At 39.6% G+C, this 24900-nt stretch overlaps 1 protein-coding gene across 12 annotated transcripts in view; it reads right to left on the reverse strand.

Annotated features, from left to right (window-relative positions):
* Positions 1–10359: 10359 nt before the first annotated feature.
* Positions 10360–24900, reverse strand: part of ELF2 (E74 like ETS transcription factor 2) — a 90437-nt gene continuing 75896 nt past the window's right edge. For 5 of the 12 annotated variants that reach the window (XM_081237308.1, XM_081237304.1, XM_081237305.1 and 2 more), the window contains 7 exons: positions 22580–22693; positions 21021–21194; positions 18787–18825; positions 18340–18426; positions 14335–14527; positions 12825–13175; positions 10360–12085 (listed from right to left, as the gene is read on the reverse strand). In XM_081237308.1, coding sequence (XP_081093434.1) covers positions 11458–12085; positions 12825–13175; positions 14335–14527; positions 18340–18426; positions 18787–18825; positions 21021–21194; positions 22580–22693 — 1586 coding nt within the window. In that variant the 3' untranslated portion in view covers positions 10360–11457. The remainder of the gene's footprint in view (positions 12086–12824; positions 13176–14334; positions 14528–18339; positions 18427–18786; positions 18826–21020; positions 21195–22579; positions 22694–24900) is intronic. The other 7 variants (XM_081237309.1, XM_081237307.1, XM_081237313.1 and 4 more) reach the window with 3 other exon arrangements.

Here is a 24900-nt window from a genome sequence, read left to right on the forward strand (position 1 = left end):
GTTTTGGTTTGTATTGTTTTCTTTCCCTTAGCATTAATTACATTTTGATCTTTTTTTTTTTTTTTTTTTTTTTTTTTTTGCGGTACGCGGGCCTCTCACTGCTGTGGCCTCTCCCGTTGCGGAGCACAGGCTCCGGACGCGCAGGCTCAGTGGCCATGGCTCATGGGCCCAGCCGCTCCGCAGCATGTGGGATCCTCCCGGACCGGGGCACGAACCCGTGTCCCCTGCATCGGCAGGCGGATTCTCAACCACTGCGCCACCAGGGAAGCCCCATTTTGATCATTTAAGGGCATTATATTTGGCTTTGTTTGGAAGCTTTTTCAGTTTGAGGATCCTATATTAAAATAGACTTGCTCGAGTCCCCTGTAATTAACAAGTATGCAGGAACAATTTCTCTAGACAACATTTCGAGTTATTTATTTGTGGTTTTTTAAAAATATCAACAAGTTATGCATGGCAATATTTATTTTTTTATATCTTCGTGTAAAATTAAGTAAATAAATTATAGCATTATGAACATTTAAAAACCATGCAAAACATAAGTTATAGAGTAATTTATAGTAATCTTCTTAAAGCGTTAAAGATGTTCTTACTTGGGGTCTAATAAAATAGTAGTGTACAAAGGAACTGTTTAGGCTAGAGGGGTTTTTGTTTGCTATTTAAGTGGAAATATCAGTTCACCTTGATACATTCTTCACAAATCCTTGCTGTGCCTCCGTGTCCCCCATTATTATGTTTCTTGAAGAAATTCCATTTCTGGTTTTCCATCGGAATGCTATCGGTGTACATTTGCGGTCACTCAGAAGTGTCATTGTATGTATTGAATATGCTTTGCACAGTAGGTTGTTTAGGAGCTGATATGTGGCAGTGGCTAAGTCAGTGGGACCTTCTTTTCAGAGATGGGAAACTATTTCTAACCTGTTAATGAGGCTGTCGTTGAGATTTACTAAGATAGCCAGATGACTGGTTTAAAACAACTAGAAAGCAGAATATAGTTAGAAAGATAACCTGGAATTCTCTTCCCTCAGAAATAAAAGTGGTAAAGATAACAGGTGAAACCCCTTCCTAACAAAAATCCCCAAAAAAATAGCCCATTGGTAATAAATGGATAGATATTTTAACCCATGAGTTGTAAATATTTAAGATCAATAAATAAATGGTCTTTAAAGCTAGTGTTTTCATATCTTGTCTTTTCAATGCAAAGAGAATCTGAAAATAGACTGGATCTTTTAATCCTCTTAATGCGGTGCCCACACCGTCCTTTTCATTTTTAAACTGGACAAAGGTGGGTCTGTAGCTGCACGTTGAAGGCATCTGTGCTGTGCTTATGAGGTGTCACTTGGTGACAGGGTTGGGGTCCCCAAAGTAGTTCCTCCAGACATTTCTGCATTGGAACCACTTTGGAGACAAATGAGGTTTTCAGTATATTGTATACACGAAATCTTGGGGCTACCTGGAAGGAATGGCAGTTGGGAAGAACATCTGTACCAATTGTCATCTGGTTCAGGTCTTAGCATGACTAATTCATATGTTGTTGAGAAACAGAATACTGATTCGTACAGCAGGCATTGAATATTGTTTACCTACCACAAAACACACCAACCTGAAGAGAAATTATCATACCCATATCATAAGCAAATCTGGATGAGAATGAAAGCCAAAAGAGTGTCTGGATTTCAAATGTCCACCAGTATACAAGTTAACAGGCTATGGTTTGGGGGTGGAACTGGGGGTGGGTGGGAATGCCGCTGAGCAGAAGGGCTTCTGGAATACCAACAAGTCATCCTTCAGCATTACCACGGCCGCAGGCCTAAGCACTTACCAGTATGCTTTTGTTGTTTGTATTTGTCTTCATTTAAAATGTAATCACGTGAGCGTTTTATGTAAACAGGTTTTTAGTAGTATACAAATCTTGATAGGTGGCACTTTTATATTTTATTTTTACTTCCCCTCTAGTCTTTCTTTGCAGGCAGCTCTGCCTTGTGGACCATCAGGGTAACCTGAAGGCATAACAGTAAATAACAAATCTCTATTCTAAATTTTTTTAAGTATGTTCCATTACTGAGTTTCTCTTATTCCATCCCTGTGTACCTTTTGATCCAGCTTTTCCTTTTATATCCCATAATATTTTGATTGTGGTTGTAATTAGAGTCTTAGAAATTGTGCAGATTCTTGATGACAGAGTGAGAGTGGATTTTTTGTTTCTTCCTCCATGCCATATTTCAGTAGATTCCATTCTACGAGGTAGTAGGAATGGCCGCCTCATTTACTTAAGTAAAGCATAATGGTGTATATCTGTATAACATTTGAGTTCCTTAGCTTTGGTTCTGAGAGCTTTACATATGATCTTAAAACTACTCTTAGTTTAAAGTGGGGCTTAAAAGGTCCAAATAATTTGACCAAAGTCTCAGCTAATAGGTAGAGACAGGATTCACCCTCAGGTCTGTCATGACCCCAAAGGGCTCACTTCCTTCCCCACCACCATGTGCCCTTGGCCTTAAGTGAGTACAAATGGGGAGAAAAGTAATATTCTGGGGGTGGAAGAGATTTGTTGAATGCAAAATGGTCAAACACATAAGTCATACAGTATAGAGTTAGAAGCAAGATACAGAGGCTGAATAGTGGCTGTAGAGCAGATTTCAGTTATTCTGATATAGTAAAGCAGTACTGCTAAAACTAGAACATCTGATACTGTTTGCATAGTTTGATGGTGGCTTTTTTTAAAGGAAGCAGTAAGAGCTGTAGTAGTGTTTCAAACTAAAGGAGGAAATTGATGCAAATATTCTGTATTTGAATCATTCTTTTAAAACATGCAAAATTTTATAATGAAGGGAATGTTGCATCTAAATTACACGATGTGTCTTAGACTTGAGAGATTTCCAAGATTTAAATTCTAAAAAGAGAGAAAAACACATGCTCATAATCATAATTGATTTCAATTTTTAAAAAAAGGAAAGGCATCCATAAAAATGAACGTGCTTGCATAAGGAGCTCTGATGAACTTTTTTAAATGACAGGTAGAAAAATATGGCACAGGCAGGCCTTTATCTAGAGTGGATGGATACCGGAATGGCAGAGGTCTGGAGCTGGGCTTATAAAAGCAAATCATGTACAAGGGCATGGGCTGTTAAGTAAAAAGACTTAGCTGTGACCACTGTGGTTCTATCTCTAGGGCCTCAGTTTTCTCATCCAGAGAGTATAGCATCATACCTGCCCTGTCAACCTCATAGATTTGTGAGGTGTTTGTAAAACGATATTGTAAATTGTAATGTAATACATATGTAAGTCGTTGAGTAAACAATGCTTAAGATTCAGAGCAAGAAAAGGAAGGGTAGTGTTCTGGATGTCCTAATGTATTCATGGATGTCCTAACAAGCCATTCTTCAGATCATTCCAAGGGGAATAATCCTTCAATTTTAAAGGGCAGAATTAATAGTGTTAATAGAAAATTAAGGGACTTCCCTGGTGGCACAGTGGTTAAGAGTCCGCCTGCCAATGCAGGGGACACGGGTTCGATCCCTGGTCCAGGAAGATCCCACATGCCACGGAGCAACGAAGCCGATGCACCACAACTACTGAGCCTGCGCTCTAGAGCCCGCAAGCCACAACTACTGAGCCCACGTGCCACAACTACTGAAGCCCGCACGCCTAGAACCCGAGCTCCACAACAGGAGAAGCCACCGCAATGAGAAGCCAGCGCACCACAACGAAGAGTAGCCCTCGCTCGCCGCAACTAGAGAAAGCCCGCGTGCAACAACAAAGACCCGAACACAGCCAAAAATAAATAAATAATTTTTTTTAAAAAAAAAAAGAAAATTAAGCCCCAAATAGGTGAGGGGCTGATAGAATGGCAAGATTTTTTTTTCCTTAGCTCTTCCTCCAGGAAGTTGTGAGACTGTGGGTTGGTGATTCGGTTCTTTAACTTCAGGAGAGGATTTCAACCCTACTTTGATTTGTAAAATAGAAATATCTGCCTTTGGGGCCCTAGCTCCCAAGATTTTTGTGGAAAGCTCACTTCTAAGAAAATATTTATTAGGCATGTAGACAGACCCATTCCTCTTGACAGAATGTTAGGGAAAGCTTTGCTTCTTCTAAGCAGCTGGTAAACTGAGACATGAATCTCGGTACGTTGAATTCTTTTTTGCTTTGGCTGCCGAGACATTCAAAACCAAACCTTATAGCTGCATTTTAATTGCTGTGTAACATTCTATAGCATGTATTCTATTTTCTTTTGCCATCCTGCCTTTTTTTCCCTTGCATCATTGTCTCGTACCTGCTTGTTTCTGTTAACTTTCATTTATTCTTACGATACGTAAACTACCTGAAATTCTTTTGATAATAAAGCAGAGTATAGTTAACTTGCCACACTGAACAGATTCAGGCTTCTAGATGTAGACCACTTGCATATGTATTGAAATATGATTACACAGTTCTGAATCATAGGGAGGAAACACCAGTCAGGAGATATGATGGGAAGCTGGACACGGGATACCGCGACATCTGCCTTACATTGGTAAACCTGAAGGGAACACCCAGCAAAATTCTGCAACATTTCACAATTTACTTTGTGAGAAAGTAAGATCATTGCATGGTGGGATAGACTTATTCAGACACTAACCTGTTCTACCCCAAGCCCTGCCTTTTTTTGTTGTTTATTTTTGGCTGCGTTGGGTCTTCATTGCTGTGCGCGGGCTTTCTCTAGTTGCAGCAAGCAGAGGCTACTCTTCGTTGCGGTGCGTGGGCTTCTCATTGCGGTGGTTTCTCGTTGCGGAGCACGGGCTCTAGGCGCATGGGCTTCAGTAGTTGTGGCACGTGGGCTCAGTAGTTGTGGCTCGCGGGCTGTACAGCGCAGCCTCAGTAGTTGTGGCGCACGGGCTTCGTTGCTCCGCGGCATTTGGGATCTTCCCGGACCAGGGCTCGAACCCGTGTCCCCTGCGTTGGCAGGCGGATTCTTAACCACTGTGCCACCAGGGAAGCCCCCCTGCCTTTTTTTGGATGGGAGGGAAAGGAGGTTGAGGCCAGAGAAGAAGTTGTGAATCTAGGCCTGCCACTGACAAACTGAACTGAAACTGACGAGTCAAGTTTTTCTGAACCTTAGTTTATAATACAGGGAATAGACCAGGAAATCTCTTAAAACTGGTTTGCACTTCAAAACAATTTGAGTTACTGCTGCCACTGGTCAAAAAATGTTTTTGAAACTTTGGGGAACAGCTTCCCTATCCAGTTTTATGAAGGTTTCAAGAAAAAAAAAACAAACTGTGAACTTCAGAGCCACATTTCGTTTTGAAACAGATGTGGCAGTATTTAGCTTAATTTGTGTCAGTTTCTTAACCTCAAGTGACTTGGCTATTTCTAAAACAAATCTTCCTCGGCAGGAAACCTGTCTCTATTAAACATGTTTTAAAATTTAGGTTCTGCTCCAAGAAGCAATTCAAAAGTATTTTTTGAACAATGGTAGCATTGGTGGCATTAATATATAGCTTCCTGAAAGTAATTTTTTTTAAGAGACGAGGCACATTAACACAGTGTACTGTTTCCTAAGACTTTAAAAGATTCATCCTAATTAAAGAGATATTAAGTATGAGAAAAAGGCTTTAGAATCAATGAAATATACAGTATGTACGTTTTTTAAAAGCCATGTGTAATAGTTAATAGGTATATCTCAAACTACCTTTTTCTGTTGAACATTTTAGAAAAGCTTAGATTAAGACAGATCTCTAAGTGTAAAACTTTCCTTACTGCATCTGGATGGCAGTGGTTCCCAAACCTGGCTGCGTGGTGAAATCACACTGAGATATTTTTTAAAATACTGATGCCCAGCTCCCATTCCCACACACTGTAATTTTCTTTTTAATTTATTTATTTATTCATTTTTGGTTGCGTTGGGTCTTGGTTGCTGTGCACGGGCTTCTCTCTAGTTACAGCGAGCGGGGGCTACTCTTTGTTGCAGTGCGCGGGCTTCTCATTGCAGTGGCTTCTCATTGCAGTGGCTTCTCTTGTTGAGCACGGGCTCTAGGCGCACAGGCTTCAGTAGTTGTAGCATGCAGGCTCCATAGTTGTGGCGCGCAGGCTCAGTAATTGTGGTGCACGGGCTTAGTTGCTCCGCGGCATGTGGGATCTTCCCGGACCAGGGCTCGAACCCGTGTCCCCTGCATTGGCAGGCAGATTCTTAACCACTGTGCCACCAGGGAAGCCCCACACATTGTAATTTAACTGGTATGGGATGTGACCTGTGCAATAGGATTTTAAAATCTACCCAGGTGATCTAATGTGCAGCGAAGTTACCACAGTATTCCAGTGATTTCATGTCCTACAATCCAAATAGTTTGCAGATTCTGTAAAAGTTTAGTGTCCACCTTTTATGACAGTATCACGTCATTAAAATCTTTTAGACAAAATTTTCTAAAAGTTAAACATACAATGGGATGGGAGGAAACGATATTCTGGGAGAAGACAACTCTGCTCTTAGTTTACAGTCTATTTATAGTTTGGTTTTGATATGGAGTATTTTGCATTAAATACTCATGTTTTGTTTGTATGTTCTCACTTGGGAAGTTGTAATATATCATTTATAAGTCCTGAACCCACAGCATAACTGCTGAGGTGCAGTGTTAAAAAAGATAGTTATGGATGCGTTAAAAAGTGAAGTAGATTCGTGTCCAATCAAATACAGCATACCTCAGAGACACTGGGGGTTCAGCTCCAGACCACGAGAATGAGTATCGCAATAAAGCAAGACATGAATTTTTGGTGTCCCAGTGCAATATAAAAGTGATGATACTATAGTCTACTAAGTGTGCGATAACATTATGTCCAAAAAAAAGCAGTGTATATACTTTAATTGAAAAATACTTCATTGCTAACAAAATTTAGCCATCATCTGACCCTTCAGTAAGCCATAATCTTTTTCGGAGGGTTTGAAATACCGTGAGCGTTACCAAAGACACAGACACAAAGTGAGCAAATGCTGTTGGAATAAGGGCACCGATAGACTTGCTTGACAGCGGTGCTGCCACAGACCTTCAATTTGTATAAAACAAAGCATCTGCAGAGTGCAGCACAGTAAAAGGAGGTATGCCCATGAGTCTCTGCTGCACTTGTTTTTCAGAGGTTTCTTGGTGTGGTGCAGGAGGCGAGTCAGTGCACTTGCAAAGGGGGAAGAGTATCTTATTCTCATGAGGACTGGCAGCACTGTGCACCGAGTCCGCACAGAAAAGGTTACAACTGTGGAGGACGACGATATAACCAAGGGGCTGAAGGACAGATGAACCACAACCACAAAGGACCTGCACTGTGAACTTGCTGTGTTGGCTGTGGAACTAAAAGTAGGGTTCCTCTTGCATCCCAAAAATATGCTCTGTAATGCCCTCCCATAAGATAGACCAGGGGGCTTAAAGGATCACGGGATGCTTTGTACGTAAAAGCCCAAATTTTGTTTTTGTTATCGTTAAACATGACTTGTTCGTATACAGTGATCAGAGACGCACTCTCTGAGGCATGCCAGGTGTCAGAGGCGAGTGGCTGGTAACGAACCAGGTGCCGTTGTCCCTTACATTCTGGTTTCATGGCCAACCCCTTACTGGAACTGCCCCTCTCTTGTCACTGTATCAATGTTGGTGGCTTCTTATTTGCTTGGCCCTTCCTGGAACACTTGATACTGTTGCCCACTGTTATCTTGACCTGAGCTGTCCTGTTAACCATGAATAGTCCCTGGTCTCCATTGCTGGGTTACTCTTCCTCTCCCCTAGCCCGTGTTGTCTTTATATACTTGATGCTTTCCAATCTTTTACTCAGAATTCACCCAGAGTTAAGACCACTCCCCAACCTGAATGGCTTCCAAGCCTATTTATTTCAGAAATATTTTGATGTCTGTCACCTCCAACTCAAATCTAGGTGAAGGAAGAAAGAGCCGTCCAGAGAGAAGCCATCAGTGGCATGGCCCAACGAGGTATGAGTGCCTAAAATATTTGGGGAAAATACATGTCAATGTGTCCGTGGCCCGGAGATGCCCAAAACAGGGGTGGCCAGAGAGTAAGGCTTGGGAACGTAGGCAGGTGCTAGGTCAAAGGACTTTAATAAGAGTTTTACGCTTTGGATATTTATCTTTTTAGCAAGAGATGCCGTTGAAGAATTTAAAGCAGTCGCAAGGAAGTGATGGAAGTACACATTTTAGAAAGCTCTCATCTGGTAGCATGGGAGTCGGACTAGAGAGAGGCTTGAGAAGACAAAGCAGTAAGGTAGGGAGGATGGGAAAGGAAGCTGTTTAGAAGGTACCATCAACAGGACTTGGTAAAAGACTGGATATAGGAAGCAAAGGGTGTCGAATGGCCTTCACGCGGTGTCATTTGTTAAGCTAAGAGGAATAGATTTTCGAGAGAGGAGAGTTCCATTGGACACTCAGGAGGAAACAGCCGGCAGGGAATTAAACCCATCTAAGACTTTCAGTCTAGCCTAGAACAATAGATTTGGTAGTAAAAACCACATGCGTGGATGAGGTTATCTAACAGTTATGTTGAAGCAAAATCGTAACGATAAATATAACTACTCTACGAGGAAAAGAGCCCCGTGGTAAGTACTACCTTTAAATGGGAAAGCTGAAGGAATACAAAGTAGGCTAAGAAAGTAGAGTTGGTCAGGCAGGAAGTAAACCAGAAGGGGGGCTGTCACGGGAAATCAAAGGGGAATTTTAAGAAGTAGGCTGATCACATGAAAAAATGAAGCCTCTGTTTGATGTGACTGTTGGGTTGCTGGAGACACCAGTGGGAACTGTTTCTAAGCAGAACTGACGGCAAGCTTCTGAAGAATATGGGCTGTTGGAACAAGGCAACCAAGGAGGTGTGAAAGGGGGGAAGATGGTGAGTACAGGGGGAGGCACACCTGCCTCCTTCCCAAGACGGCTGTTTGTTAAGGATGGAGGCTGGAATACGTAGATGCTCTTGCAGCAAGGGGTCCAGAAACAGAGTTCACAGCTCATGACCTCAGTGTTCTCTCTGAAGAGGTATACTGGCCATTTGATAAGCAGGGTGGTGGCGAAAAGGCTGGGACTGCTGCTGGAAGGCGACCCGAGGAATAAATGGGCCGACTGCTGGTCACTGTTCAAAAGCCTGGCCAGACTGGAAAATGTAGCCGCGTCAAGTCATTGTTATGTGGTTCTTCTCTGTTACACTGGACACAAAAAGCAAATGTAAGTTATAATGACTAACTAACAGTTGGAAGGTTTACGATTAAATGCCATACCGCTGCTAAGTCCAATCAGAAGAAACACTCTGATCGGTATATACTGTCAACATGTGTTTCTAAATCTAGACCTTAGGTGAACTTACGCTGAAAGAGAGACAAAAATTTTCAGGTTAGAGTGGTGGAGGTAAGCAAGTAGCCTTGGCTTAACCTAATTAAAACCAATCAGTAGTACAGCACAGGCAGAAAGAACTGCTCATTTAAAATGTTTCATTAGTTATCCTCCATGTGATTCAGATTCGTAGCAAATAATTACCAAAATCCATAAATGTCCAAGTGCCTAAAATGCTCAGCATTTGGGGAGGGGTGTAGGCATGACACAAGTTACAACCTTTGCCCTAGAAGAGGATTATGGGAGACGTAACTCAATGAAACTCCAGTGCAATAAAGACAATACAGTTAAGCGTTAAGGCATATGATACAGATTTTGAAAGCTGAAATATTTAGGAAATGTTTTTAAAGGAGGTAGAATTTGAGATTAACCCCCAGATGGGATAAGAATCAAGTGAGTTCTTCTCTGAGCTTTTATTAAAAGGTACCATCAAGTATGTTTATGGAAAAGATAAAAGGTTACAAAGGGAGCTGTTATAAAAATCTTTGTTGACCTAAGTAGTGTCTGACCAAAAGCGCAATTAAAGGCCACAAAATATTAAGTATCGGTTTATTTAAATTTCTAAAAGATGTAAAAATAGACTTTTCTTTGTAGTAGAAAGAGCATTAAAGTGTGGAGTCACAGGACCTAGTTTGGTGTGAAATTACGTTCCTCTGGTCCCTCCACTTCCTAATTTGTACAAGGGCTCGAGTATTATTCATTCTTCCTCACCCTCAAAAGGTCTGAATGAGAAACAAATGGTCTGATTGGAAATATAAATTAAGTGTGGCCAACATTAAAATAATAAATTCATTATGTAAGTAGAACATTATAATTACATGATAGTAATTAGAAAGGAAGTGGAAACATGCAGATTACTTGCTAAATATTAATGTAATGGAACAAAACAGAAGTAGAATTTCTTCACGCAGTAGTTGGGAAGGAGAAATAGGACTTCTGTTACTTTGTAACTAAAACAGTATGTTTATAGTAGCTTTTGAATATTGTTATAAATATCACCAGAGACAAGATAAATTTCATTTCTATATTTCAGAAAACCTACTTGAATACACTTTGAAACAAGAGTACAACAAAATAGAATATACTTCAAATGTTGAATATACAAACTATTATAGTTCAAATCTGAACACTGGTACTTTCCCCTTAAACTTCAACTAAAACAAAAAAAAAAAAAAAAAAGGAAGAAAGAAAATGCCAGGCATTAGAGCTACCTGACAAAAATTCATGCTGAGCCTTAACTTCCAAGTGACAGGAGAACTGAAACGGATTATGTCTGCGCAGATGCCAGGGCGAAGTGAGTGACACAGGCACATTTACAGCAAAAGGAAGGCCAGAGCCAACTGTTAATTTGTCCACAATTAAGAAACTGACAGACTTAAACTACCATATAAAATGTTACATGTATATTCTATAACAATACTGTGCTAGGTACAAGATTTTTAAAATTTTTCTTTTAATAAAAAAGCTTTACACAAACAAGCCATTAGCTTATTTCAATAAAGAAAACCGAAAATTAGTCTAAGGCCTTTGTTTTCAGCTTAAGCTATATGATAAAAAAAAAAAAAATCGCACTAGATCTTTTTTGCTATCTCTTTCTGAAGCTTTTGGATCCATTCTTCAATTCACATTCTAAAATACCTATATTAGCAGTCTTCACATAGCACCAGTTAAGTGAGTTCTGTGTGAACACAGTAATAATTGCTGGTATGCATATAAAATGCATCAAAAATTGCTATATGTAACAATGAGATCACCCATCCCAATCCCTCCCCACTGAAAACTATATAACCTCTTACAGAATGTTAGTGTTCCAAGTCTTAGTGTAACTTGATATTGTAGTGAGTTGCTTGGTCCCTTTCAATCCTTTTTCTTATTGACGGGTTCAGTTGTTTCCTACTGTAAGAGGCAGTTTTCTGTCAGCGTCTCAACATGTAGTTCACTTCCCACTGAAACATGGGATAGGTAATTTATTTCCAGTAAGTTTGATTGTTTTCTTATATGCATTAAAAATGTTTTAAAGTCTTTTGACTTCTCTTGATGACATCCTTGCAAATGCTTAATGTCAGGACTGTCACTAACATTCTAACGTCCATGGGAGAGCTGCTCTTTTATTTCTCACATGTCACTAGTCCTTCTGTTTTCATAGTTACAGGAAGGGCAAGAGCTGAAGGCGCACTGACAACCACTACGTGGGTCACTGTCTTATTTCCATCTGCCGGTTTTTCCTCCTGTACCAGCTGCAAAGTTTTCACATCATGTTCCTGCTTTTTGGCCACTGCTTCCGATTTAATCTCTGGCCCTTTTATGACGGCGCTGATAACTCGCGGAGGAGTCTGGCCAGATGCCTGTTGAGGCGGCACTGCCAGCCTCATGACAGGCGCGCCATGGGCTATTGAAACCGGGGTGAGCGCTCTCACCGCCAGTGGCGTTCCAACAATGTTAATGCTTCCTGATCCAGGCAGGTTTGATTTTGTCTGCAGCTGACACTGTGCGAGCTGTGTAGCTGGGATGGTAATAATTTTGGCAGGCTGCATGGTGATTTTGTCTCCATTTTCAGTGGAGGCTGGCATCACAGTAGGGATTGTCTGAATCACCACCTTCGGAGAGGCCGCTGTTGTTGGGCTAGTGCTGGTTATCAGGGGTGCACCTGCATTAACTGACTGAACGGCCACAGTTGAAATTTTCTGCCCCAACGATGTCATTACAACAGGCACTTGCATTGCCACACGAACTGTCCTAGTAGAGGTAAAAAATAAAGTTGATTATATTTCATGTTAAACTATAAAATAGGTCTCTTGAGCAAAAAGATGAATGCAAATCCAAAACATAAAACTAGTGCTCCCAAATTTTACAAATGTACCGAAAACCCCTTAAGTTTAGAGTATGAAATACCATGAGACGAATATATTTTAAAAACTAAAGCCTAGGGCTTCCCTGGTGGCGCAGTGGTTAAGAATCTGCCTGCCAGTGCAGGTGACACGGGTTCGAGCCCTGGTCTGGGAAGATATCACATGCCGCGGAGCAACTGGGCCTGTGAGCCACAACTACTGAGCCTGCGTGTTTGGAGCCTGTGCTCTGCAACAGGAGAGGCCGCGACAGTGAGAGGCCCATGCACCGCAATGAAGAGTGGCCCCTGCTCGCCGCAACTAGAGAAAGCCCTCGCACAGAAATGAAGACCCAACACAGCCAGCCAGCCAGCCAGCCAGCCAGCCATCCATAAATCAATCAATCAGTCAATCAATCCCTAAAGCCTACGTTAAATTCCATCCGTAAGACCCTAAAAATCCATTCAGGTTAGAGGAGACATCTACTTTAACAACAACAATAAAATACATTTAAAAATGCCAAGCACTTTTCAAAGTCCTGACAACAGTGAGTTCTTAGAATGCAAATATTAAAAAAGGGAACATATCATTTCTGCCAAAGAGTTTTCTAAAAATTAAACCCGTTACAACTAATGGTTTCCCTCACTTACCTTGGAGCTGCTGTTGCTGATACAGATGCGGTAGTAGTAGGAGACCTGGACGAAGCATCATGACCAGGGGGAGTGATGTTCACAACTCTAGCTACACCCTTCTCTGCTTTGGAGCAGTTCAGAGGAGATGAGTTTTTCCCACCACGCACAGAAGTTGCTGCTTTCAAGAGACTTTCTGCAGACAGTGACACTCGTTCTAATGATTTTTCATCAGCAGCTGCTGCTAAATCTTCATTACAGGTTTCACTTTTGTCATCATCTATGACCACTATGTTCTTGGGCATATCCTTGAACTGATATACAAGCCTCTGTCCTTCAACCTTTGCGAGAATACCCCTTTGGTAATAATATCTGTCAGGAAAAAGTACTAAATAAATCAAGTACATTACATTTGTTCTCCCCACCTCCCTACCCTCCAACAAAAACACCATGTAGAAGAGATGCTAACAGAAACATTCACTGATTCTAGTAAGAGATAAGGAGGAACTCACACTGCCTGGATTGTTCAAAAGGCTAAGAATTTGAAGTAGGAATGAAATTAGAACCTGGTGCCACTGGTCTTATATAACCTTGAGATCTGTAAAGTAGCTAAAAGCTCATTCTTAAAGGAAGTAATTTAACCTAAATACAGAATATCTTACTGTACAGCTGGCCCTCCACGTCCCTGGGTTCCTCATCCATGGATTTAACTAACCCATGGATCGAAAATACTCGGGGAAAAAAGAATTCCACAAAACAGCAAAACTTGAGTTTGCCATGTGATAGCAATTATTTACACAGCATTTACCCTGTGTTAGGTATTACATGTAATCTAGAGATGATTTCAAGTATACAGGGGATGTAGGTGGGTTATAGGCAAACACTACGCCACTTTATAGAAGGGATTTGAGCATCCATGGATTTTGGTATCTGCGGGGGGTCCTGGAACCAATCCCCCTCAGATACTGAGGGACGACTGAATTTTACAGACACTGGTAAAAACTTAGTTCTGATTTACATAGGTTATAAAAACAATCTGATGTTACCTGGAAAAACTACCTAAGCCATGCTTAATAGAAGTGAATCTGTGGTATATATGAATACTGTCACTAAACTATGTTCATTTACAAAATACCCTTAATTAGAATAAGCCACGTGCATTACAAAGTTATGTGGGTTCCTCCAACTGACAAAACTTAAGAGAAAGTTTCATATCAAGATAAATCCATTATAGTAAGTTTGCAGGAACTAAAGAGCAAATTCACAATTTGGAAACTGTATTTTGTTTGGGTTTAATTTTCTGAAAGGTGCACATTTCCCACAAAAATGGATTTTCCAGTGGTGTCGGAAATTTTAGCTGTCTAGACCAAACTCCTGTCTCCCCACCTGCGTCCATATACAAGAAGCTCCTCTAGAAAATCCCCCCCAAATTACAAGCAAGGGATTTTAACAGCTTCTCTTTAAAGAGTTAATAGACAATATTAAGAGATATGTAAGTTTTGTCTGAAAACTCTTTCTTTTGGGTTCTTACCTCAGAGCTCGTCCCATAGTTTCATAGTTCATGTCTGGCTTGTTCTTATGCTTTCCCCAAAGCTTAGAGACAGCCTTTGAATCCACAAGCTTGAATATGCCTTTTTCTCTCTGAGTCCACTTAATATACCGGGGACAAGTATTTTTATCTTGAAGTAGATCTAAGAGAAACTCCCACAAATAGGTTGTGTTTCCTTTGAAAACAATCATAGATACTGATTAAAGATTAATTAACATAATTAAAGGCAAATATTTACTTATGCTGGATAAAAAAATCAATTAATTTATCATTGGTGAAGCACAAATGTACCGAGAGTCTGTCATGAAATACTTGACTAGATGGGCAATCATTTGTACAGTGTCAAATTGTGTTGTCTAGTAAATAACAACAATTCAAAAAATAAACAATAGTTTGAAACAATATAAGCTATAACATAAGGCCAGGCACAATTATATTTCAAATGAATGATAGAAAATAATGTCTGAGGTTTCAGGAGTGAACATAAAGTGGATTGTTAAGACATTATCAAGTCTTGGATGATGGCTAAGATTTGCATAGAAGGAAAGGAAGGACTCTAGGTAGGTAAAATAAGAAACTGAGTCCCAAAGGGAAGAGAGCATCACTCTTCTTTTCTTTTCTTGGAAGGTTGGGGAAGAGTAGTGGGCAGTGGTTATGAGAAGACTAGAAGACTAAAAACAGGCTGCTGTTTTTCTTTTATTCCCTTTGTAAGCCTCTAGGTGCAGAGGTTCTTAAATTGATGAAAGAACAGAAGAGAGTCCCGAGAAGAAGATCAGAATACATATGCCACCAGTGAGCCACCAGGTCATCTCCAGGCTCCTACTCAATAACCCTTTACTATCATCAAATCCAGATCCAAGTTACGAGCTACATGAGAAGAACCTTGAGGGTGGGAGGCTTCCACATCAAGCCACTGCTGCTACTCAATCGAAACGCTGATGTTTTTCTCCTCTAGCATTTCATTTTCATCCTGTATTTCCCTGAAAATTCAGTCAATCCATTAACCCATAGTTGAGCCCCGTGTACATCTACTGACTTTAAAAAAATTAACCTTCAACTTTACAATGTTATTTGTATCTCTTCAACTTTATTATGTTACATTTGTCCATCAGCACCAATACCTAAAAACTCTTAGTATCAAACCGTGCATAACTTTCAACTACATCACTCTCAACTTAATCAAGATATGTAGCTGGGGCAGTTTTATTTTATGACCTAGAGATTATAAGAACTTATTCTGGAAGAAATTTTTGCACAACAGACAATGCCTTGCACACAGTGGGATTTGAGTACTTCTGTGTCTACTGAATTAATCAGACTCATCAACATTCTTTAGGTTGTCTTTAAATGCTTCACCCTAGTTCCCATCCCCAAGTTAAAATTAACAATTCTGTTTCTGGTTTTAAGGAAAACAAGTTTGAAAGGGAAGCCTTCTTTATCAGACAAGGTAGTTCACTAAGTCTATGCAGACATTATCATTATAATTTTGCAGAAGAGGAAACACTGACTGGATTTTTAATCCAGGGGTGACTGTAATCACTTTAATCTTCACATTTCAACAGGTTGCCTCAAGTTTAATAATACAAAACTGAAATTTTAATGAAAGGTGATTTTGACTGGTAAAAATAGGTTATCACAAAATTTTTTGCCAGTTTTAAACATAAGGTCTTTGAATACAAGAGACACCACTGATGATGGGAATAATTTTTTTTTTTTTTTTTTTTTTGCGGTACGCGGGCCTCTCACTGTTGTGGCCTCTCCCGTTGCGGGGCACAGGCTCCGGATGCGCAGGCCCAGCGGCCATGGCTCACGGGCCCAGCCGCTCCGCGGCATATGGGATCCTCCCAGACCGGGGCACGAACCCGTATCCCCTGCATCGGCAGGCGGACTCTCAACCACTGCGCCACCAGGGAGGCCCGGGAATAATTTTTTTTAAAAGTAATAACTGGGGGCCTCCCTGGTGGCGCAGTGGTTGAGAGTCCGCCTGCCGATGCAGGGGATACGGGTTCGTGCCCCGGTCTGGGAGGATCCCATATGCCGCGGAGCGGCTGGGCCCGTGAGCCATGGCCGCTGGGCCTGCGCATCCGGAGCCTGTGCTCCGCAACGGGAGAGGCCACAACAGTGAGAGGCCCGCATACCGCAAAAAGAAAAAAAAAAAAAAAAAAAAAAGTAATAACTGGGACTTCCCTGGTGGCGCAGTGGTTAAGAATCCGCCTGCCAATGCAAGGGACATGGGTTCAAGCCCTGGTCCGGGAAGAACCCACATGCCGTGGAGCAACTAAGCCCGTGCGCCACAACTACTGAGCCTGCGCTCTAGAGCCCGCGGGCCACAACTACTGAGGCCCGCACACCTAGAGCCGGTGGTCTGCAACAAGAGAAGCCACCGCAATGAGAAGCCCACATGCTGCAACTACAGAAAGCCTGCACACAGCAACAAAGACCCAACGCAGCCAAAAATAAATAAAATAAGTAAATAATTTTTAAAGTAATAATTGTATATTTACAGTTCAACTTAGTAATACTACTATTATGTAAGCTTTAAAGTTTTCAATATAAATTAAAAGATAAAACCTAAGATACCAGAAATGTAAAACAACCATAGACACAGAAGAAAATAAAAGTATCCTAAATCTGTCCCAAATTGAATAAACAGTTCCTAAATAAATAAGGGTTTACTGTAACTGGATTTTTTTATTTTTTATTTTTTTGTCTAAATTTCTTGGTAGGCTTACTAGACTTAATTTTTTTTTTTTTTTTTTGCGGTACGTGGGTTTCTCACTGTTGTGGCCTCTTCCGTTGCAAAGCACAGGCTCCGGACGCGCAGGCTCAGTGGCCATGGTTCACGGGCCCAGCCACTCCATGGCATGTGGGATCTTCCCGGACCGGGGCACGAACCCACGTCCCCTTGCATTGGCAGGTGGACTCTCAACCACTGCGCCACCAGGGAAGCCCTTAATTTTTTTTTTTTAATAGAGATTTAATTTTTGCTTTTATTATTTAAAATGAGATATATCAGACTACCCGTTGAGGATGCAATAAATTTGAATATACGAATCCAAAATGTATCCAACTATTGAAAACATTCATGGAAGTGATAAAATTTTGGTTATCAGATTATCAGAACACACCTAAAACCCTTACTAAGATCACTTGAAATCAACTTATGCAACAAATTACCACAGCAGAGAATGTAGAAGGCTTACTGTTATTTTAGTGCTTAATGAGAATATACAAACTCTAAAGCAAACGTGTTAAATTTTTGTTCTAAGATCCTTACTGACATGACTGAAATCTGCTGGTTGGAAAACTAAATTCACCTTGCATTGAATCAGTTAAGAAAAGCTAAATTCACCTTGCTTCTATCAGTTAAGAGAGTATGGAGAAATGAAGTCTTAGTTTTGTAAAACTTTCAATTCTAAGTGACTCTCCATGAGGATGCCTGCCGTTATACATACACACATCCTCCAGAACAACAGCTCTTAATACAGCTGTGTATCAGATTGCAGTCAGGGCCTTTTCCAAATTCAAACGCTTGCCCACCTCCACTCCCTGCAGTTTATCTAGGCCTCCACTCCCTACAGTTTTATCTCAGTGGAGTAAGGACCAGGCATAGATAGTTTGAAAAAGCTCCGCATGTGATGCTCATACAGCCCTGATTAAGAACTACTACCAGGGCTTCCCTGGTGGCGCAGTGGTTGAGAGTCTGCCTGCCGATGCAGGGGACACGGGTTCGTGCCCCCGTCTGGGAAGATCCCACATGCCACGGAGCGGCTGGGCCCATGAGCCATGGCCGCTGAGCCTACGCGTCCGGAGCCTGTGCTCCGCAACGGGAGAGGCCACAACAGTGAGAGGCCCGCGTACCGCAAAAAAGAACTACTACCAAAGACAGTACTCTCACATGTGCGTGTACTAGAAGTAATTTTCCTACAAATGTACTTGACTAAAAAAAACACCATCTCACCTACAAAACAGCCCTCCCCAAATTACCTTTTCCTTCTCTGGGTTTCTTCTTTATACCTAACTCAGGAGACCCATTGGAAATTGGCGATTGCTGGGTCTTTGGTTTACGGCCAACTGGAAATAAAAGATATTGAAACCACACGTTGAAAACAGGAAAAATAACAGAAGCATGATAGCAGGCTTTTTGATAACAAATTATTCATGAAACTGGATACTAATCTATGGATTAATATATTCAGTGTATATAAAAGTTGCTTTTAAAAGAACATGAAAAGCACTTCTGCAATTTTAGATTACAGCAGTTAGTGGATAGTAATGTCAATGTGCATGGCAAGTCAGGCACTACTAACCCATTATTTACATGGTCAGAGCCTCAATTTGCTAACCTTTTCCAATAATGTAGCAATGGAAACAAATTCTAGTACAAACTTTTGTTTTCTGTTCTACAGAATTGTTAGAAAAAGCTTTACCTACCGATTGCAGAGGATCTGATAATCTGCGAAGCCCTTTGAGCTCAAATGAGGAAAAGTAAAAAATATTATTTTAAACACTCTCTACTGCTCTGAGCCAATCAATTCACCAGAATTTCAGCATAAATTTCCCCACCTCAACGTGCAGGTACATTATAAGGATAAAAAAATCTTCCAAGCGATTACTTCGTAGGTCTAGTAGATGTTTGCGCCCTTCCTTTTGTTTCCCCTCACTTCTGCCATAACGCTCTCTGAGAGAGACTAGCATCCACAATGAACAGAAAAGCAAGAGCTATACTTCTCTACAGTAAAGAAAGCTTAAGCCTGAAATGTGTTGTATTCAACCCTCAGCCCTGCCGGATCAATGCTGGCAGTGAGGGGAAGCCTCAGGAAAGAGACTGGGAATATTACATATACTATTACTGATTTGGTGATTTGTCCTAACATCTGGGATTTCTGATGTCTCTACTCTTCATTAGCAAGGATTATCTAGAGCTAAATTAAAGTGCCTTAATTTATATGTCAAAAAGCATAGTTATTATATTCTAGGATTTCATTAAGACATATGCTTTGGCAAAAATTAAAACAGAAAGTTTACTGGCCTCCCTTGTTAAAACAGAGCTTAATTTCTCAATTTAAATAATACTTATATGTACAAATCAGTCAGTTAATAAGACTGACGTCTTCACCATCTCCTAAATTCAATCACAAAAGCCCAACTTCCTTAATGGAAAGATTAGCCCCAAAAGGCTTATTCTTATAAAGCAGCATTTCCCAAATGGTATTACGTGAGAAATAGGTTATTCATCAGTAGGAAAAACGGTTCTACAGTCAAATTAACTTTTAGAACCGCATGCTGTCTTCTCTTGGAGATTTACAATGCACATTAGTATATTAAAGGCTCTAGAAATAAAAAGAAGCCTCTACTATTAAAAAATACCTACCTAACTTTGTATGTCCCAAAGGTACTTAACCACAAAAGAATAATTAACGATGTTGCATGTAATTTTTAAATTGCCATTCATTAAGACCACCTATTTTCAAATACGTAGTAAGATTAGTATTAAATTGGCAAATTATTTCCTGGTTTATACCATACCACCACATAGGCAGATCAACCTGTTTATCTAGAGGTCTTGGTTCCCTAAATGATCTCAGCTTTTCATAGTCTTTTCCCTCTTCATTTAAATCTAAAATTTTCTTAAGTATTTTGTAATAGCTTCCATAAGACAACCAGCCGAAGGCTATAGAGGGCAGTGAGTAAACAGGGCTATTTATATGTATTCCTTTTGTTTTTAAACATTTACAGCAGGAAGTAATTCTTCCTTCTAAACTCTCTCATTCATGCCTTTCGCAAATACATATTATCTATATTGTAAGAGGGAAGGTGCTCTGTCTTATTCTCCACTGTGTACCTCACAGCAAATGAGGCACAGACCTGTGACCATCACAGCAATTTGAAACACTGCTACCTACTAGATCAAAGATAATACCATTATTTCTAAAACAAGTTTTCCCTTATTGTTGCCTTTGATTTTTCTTTTCCCCCATTCCAAAATGTGAAGAAAGAGATAAGGAAGAAAGCGGAATTAGATGAGTATCCATTTATACAGAATTTCATTTCTTTCAAGTTTTACCTTTGATTCAAAGAGAAAAAGAACCCACTCAGGATGCTGGAGATGAACTGGAGCCTGTGCCTCACCCGCTGGGGTCAGATGAGCACAAGTCTCAGCAGGCGTCAAGTAACAAGTGGAAACGCTCTTTACCCAAAAGGTGAGTCCATTCCCCTCACAAGTCCCTACGGGCAATCTTGGTGTTTTAAGGCCGAAGACAACGGGAAGAAAATTGGGCTTTTTACTTTAACGCCCACAAAAAGAGTAGGAAGGTAAGATTATGAAAAATAGAGAAAGTCAGGAATAATTTTTTTTTTTTAAGTAACCAAATACCTAAAAGGATCAGAAAGTAGAAAAACGGGCAGTGAACCTCTGACCTTCCTTCTGTGTATCAAGCACCTATTATAATCTCATTCTGCAGGCACCTACTTTTAGGGCTCAAATCTAACTCCTTTAAACAGTATGAACATGTTAAAAGACAAAATCTTAATTCTTTGAGAATATCTAATTAAGATAACATCAATCATAAATCTACAGCATATATTTCCTATGTCCTGTGATGGGGGGAGAAAGATACCAGAAAAAATTTCACCCAATATCCCAGAAATTTATAAATACACTCTACCTTTCTTCTTTTTCATTGGTTCGTGGCTATCCGGTGACGTAGGAAGAGGAGAGGTATCCATTGGTTCAGATTCTTCAGTTGACACCTCCACTACAGTTTCTGTAATGACATCTGGCCTCATAGCAGCATGGATAAATTCTGGAGTTGATACACAAGGAGGGACAAACACTTCCACTATAAAAAAAAGTTGAAAAATTAAAATTTCCCACCCCCATTAATGCCTCTCAATATGGACAATTCAATATTTAGTAGAGGTGAGGTTATTAAGAATTCATCAAAGCAGGATAAAAACTTGAAGTTCATTTGTTGAATATACAATATGGTCTAAAGTATGTAAGTAAATAAATGCAAAGAAAATCGACTTGAAGGAAATGTTAATCTTCCGGGTAAAGGGGGAGATCATAAGTAGTCAACCCCCGTGCTTCACACTTTTAGATACTTTCAAGTTCACTGTAGAAGACTTTGGATTATTTTGACAATTGGGAAAACATTTGAAAATAAAAGAGTATAATAGTGAGTTAATAATTACTTTCCTTCCACTCACTCATCATTATTCTCTAACTAGGAAGAACATGCACCTGGTATAACATTATAGTAATAAACGTACATTTAGGGAAAAGTAAGCACAGTTCATTTCAAAATATGAAAAGAAAACCTGCTCATTACAGCCAAATGAATATCATCTTTCAATATTTAATATTTTATTTACTGGAACAGTCCCTGATATTTTGGGTCACTAAAATGGTCCATACAGATTTTCTATTACATAAAATGTTGCTCTGGCTTCCTTTCAATGTGCATGAATAACCAGGATATGACATTTCTATTTCAATTAATACATACTCTCATGGATTAATATACTGACCAATATGCCCTAATCTTCTTCTCATATCCCTGAATAATACACAGGATTCCTACTTTAACTAAAAAGTACGGTTGATCTTAACATATGTTGTAAATCCCTAAAAGAAAGGGCCAATCTTAACTGTATTAAGTCAAATTAACATTTGGGCATTAAAATCAGGACAAATTAAAATTAGGACAAAAAGACTCTCAAAGGCAGTCTTTAAAAAGGGGGCCAAAAAAAAAAAAGGAAAACGTGCAGCCTGAAGGGAGTGTGAGGAAACACTGGAAGCTGCGTCCGCCCTCCCTCAGGGAGCACTCCCTGGGGTCACTGCCCATTTACCACTGAAGGAAGGACTGAACGTGGTCACAGGTGGCAAATGCTCCCAGCTGCCATTCTCTTAAGGTTTATAATTTACCCAGAGTTGAGGAAATAAGACATGATGGTATAAACAGCAATGTAACAGCCATCTATTTGTCTGTCTATAGTGGACATTTCTGTTTCATTTATTTTGAAAATTAAGGATTTAAAGTATTTAAGATTTGGGAACATTGACAAATAAAAATCAATTACTACTGTCACAGGTATTTATGTATTATAGACTTTGAGAACACCAACAATCCCCTTGGATTACCAAAGACAAAAACAAAAACTTTCTTTCTAGATACATAAAGTGATGTGATATGTTTAATATAAAAAAGAACAGTTCACATACCAGGACTTCTTGAATCTCTCAAGCAGGTAGGAGATTCCATATGAAGCAGAGCTTCAGCAGCTTCAATTGTCTTATCTGTACAGTGTGCATTACTGCTATGAACTGATGCTTCCACTGGGGGGAAAATAAGTTCTACTCAATAAAAATGCACTGAACACGTTATTAAACTCTCACGTTAATAACTCTAAATGAGTCATTAATACATATTAACCCATATAAATTACTTACAGAAATAATTTTAAAACCAAAACAACCTAGTATCTATACTTTGTAAAATGAATGTTGATTATAAAGCAACTACTGAGATTGATTAGAAATTTCTGAATCTTATCCAAAGGAAAACAAAGACCCTTGAAATTTGAACCCTGTATCAATTTTAGGCCAAAACTAACTTGCGGGGTAGGGGAGGGAGAATGGTTGTAGATTAACAGTTCTATGAGGTCAATTGTAATTTTAATATACTGCTACTAAGTAAACACCTAGCAGAATCAGTCAGGAACTCGTATTTCTAAATTAGTTTAATCAATTAGTTCAATTCTTACAGACCCTCCTAGTGAGTGCACCAGAGAACTTGGGAATTTTCTTCACAGTAACTGCTTTCTTCTTCAAATCTCTCTGGACTTTGCTGGGTTTTACCCAAGAAATTTAGAAAGAAAGAAAGAAAAAAAAGAGAGAGAGAGAGAGCGCCTATGTTTTTTTTTTTCCTCTCCATGAAGCCTTTTCTAGTTCTACCACCTGTTGTAACTCTCTTCTAACACTTACTTTATGCTTTGCTGATTAAATTATTTGTGAAACAGTAAAGTGTACAGCAGTGGTTTGGTTTTCCAGGCCCGAAAGCTTGGGCTCTAGTCTCTACCACTTAGAATTTCTGTTACCTTAGGCCAGCAATTTAATTTCTTGTAAGGCTCAGTTTCTTCTTTCACCAAACAGGAATATTACTTACCTCATACAGTTGTGAGAATTAAATGCAGTGATTCCCTTAAAAAACATGTAAAATATCTCACATATAGATAAGAATTCAATAAATGGTGATAATTTCTTATCACCATTTAAGCTCCGTGAGATCAGGGAGGGCTATCTTAATTCATTTACATCTGTTATGGTTCCTAACAGACCTTTCATAAAGGAGGCATGCAAGTGTTTCTTTCATGTTTTGAAGTTAAGGACAACCCATAGACCTTACAGGAAAAATAGCAATTCAAGCACAAACTCATTATCCTAATGATATAATTAATTTCACATCCTGACTTGAAATATTCTGCTTGGTAAGAGGTTCTGAAACATGAATATGTTAACAGTCTCTAATTTGATAAATTTTTCTCAAGATGTCCTCTAAAGGACTAAAAGAAAATATTTATACAAATTTCATAAAGCCATATTATAAATTTACAAGTTCTACAACACTAAAGATATGAATCTTTTAAAATTGTTTCCAGTAAACTTTTAATTGAAAACAACTTTTCCACTTAGTCTCAAAATTCACCGAGTGCTAAGGCCTCGGCCTTCCACACCGGCCATCTGGAGAGCGTTCACAGAAAATCCAGTGACCGCTTCACCACCTGCTGCACGACATCCACACTCTCAACCAAGGTACCGGGTCTCTCCAGTTGCTCTTTCCATTTATGGAAATCTGCTCAAAGCTAAACAGTTCCAGAGAGGCAGCCAAACCTCTAAGTAAATCTATCTTTAGGTGACCCTGCTTACTCTTATCTGCAGCTTCACTGAAGCACAGGATTCAATCAGTCCTTTTAGCTCAACTTTAAGAAATTTACTATTAGTGAGTATAAAATATATTACCATTCTCAAGTATTTTTTTCAAAGTACCTCCCCCTGCAGTACTCACGTGCACTAAAGAACCTTGGGAAGCAGATTCTCAGGTTTTTAAAAGTTTATTCTAGGAACTTCATTCTCTTTAAAGTCTGCTTGTGTTGCAATTTAGCTGTTGTCTTAGGTGCTATTAATAAACCATCCTGGGTAAACTAATTCCTTATGTAATTGTATTAAGACACACCCTAAAAACTCTACCATATTAAAGTAAGAGCTTTGAGTATTTGATAATAATACAGCAATAGAATTTTACCAGATATTTTAATGTTTTAAGTTATAAACAAAATGAAATTTACCAACAGCTATATATTATGCTGCCCTGAGCTCTTGTGCAGTTTGAGGTATGTTTTCAGAACTATGATTTCATGTTAGTTATGTCAGTGAAAATTTTCTTGCTATTATTTCCGACCTCAACCTCCCCTTTCTCCCTAAGTTCAAAATACTGTTTCCCTGAAATATTTTATATTCAGAGTAAAACAAATAGAATCCACACA

This window comes from Mesoplodon bidens (genome assembly GCF_964165515.1).
Source record: "Mesoplodon bidens genome assembly, chromosome: 1".
Lineage (NCBI taxonomy): Eukaryota > Metazoa > Chordata > Mammalia > Artiodactyla > Ziphiidae > Mesoplodon > Mesoplodon bidens.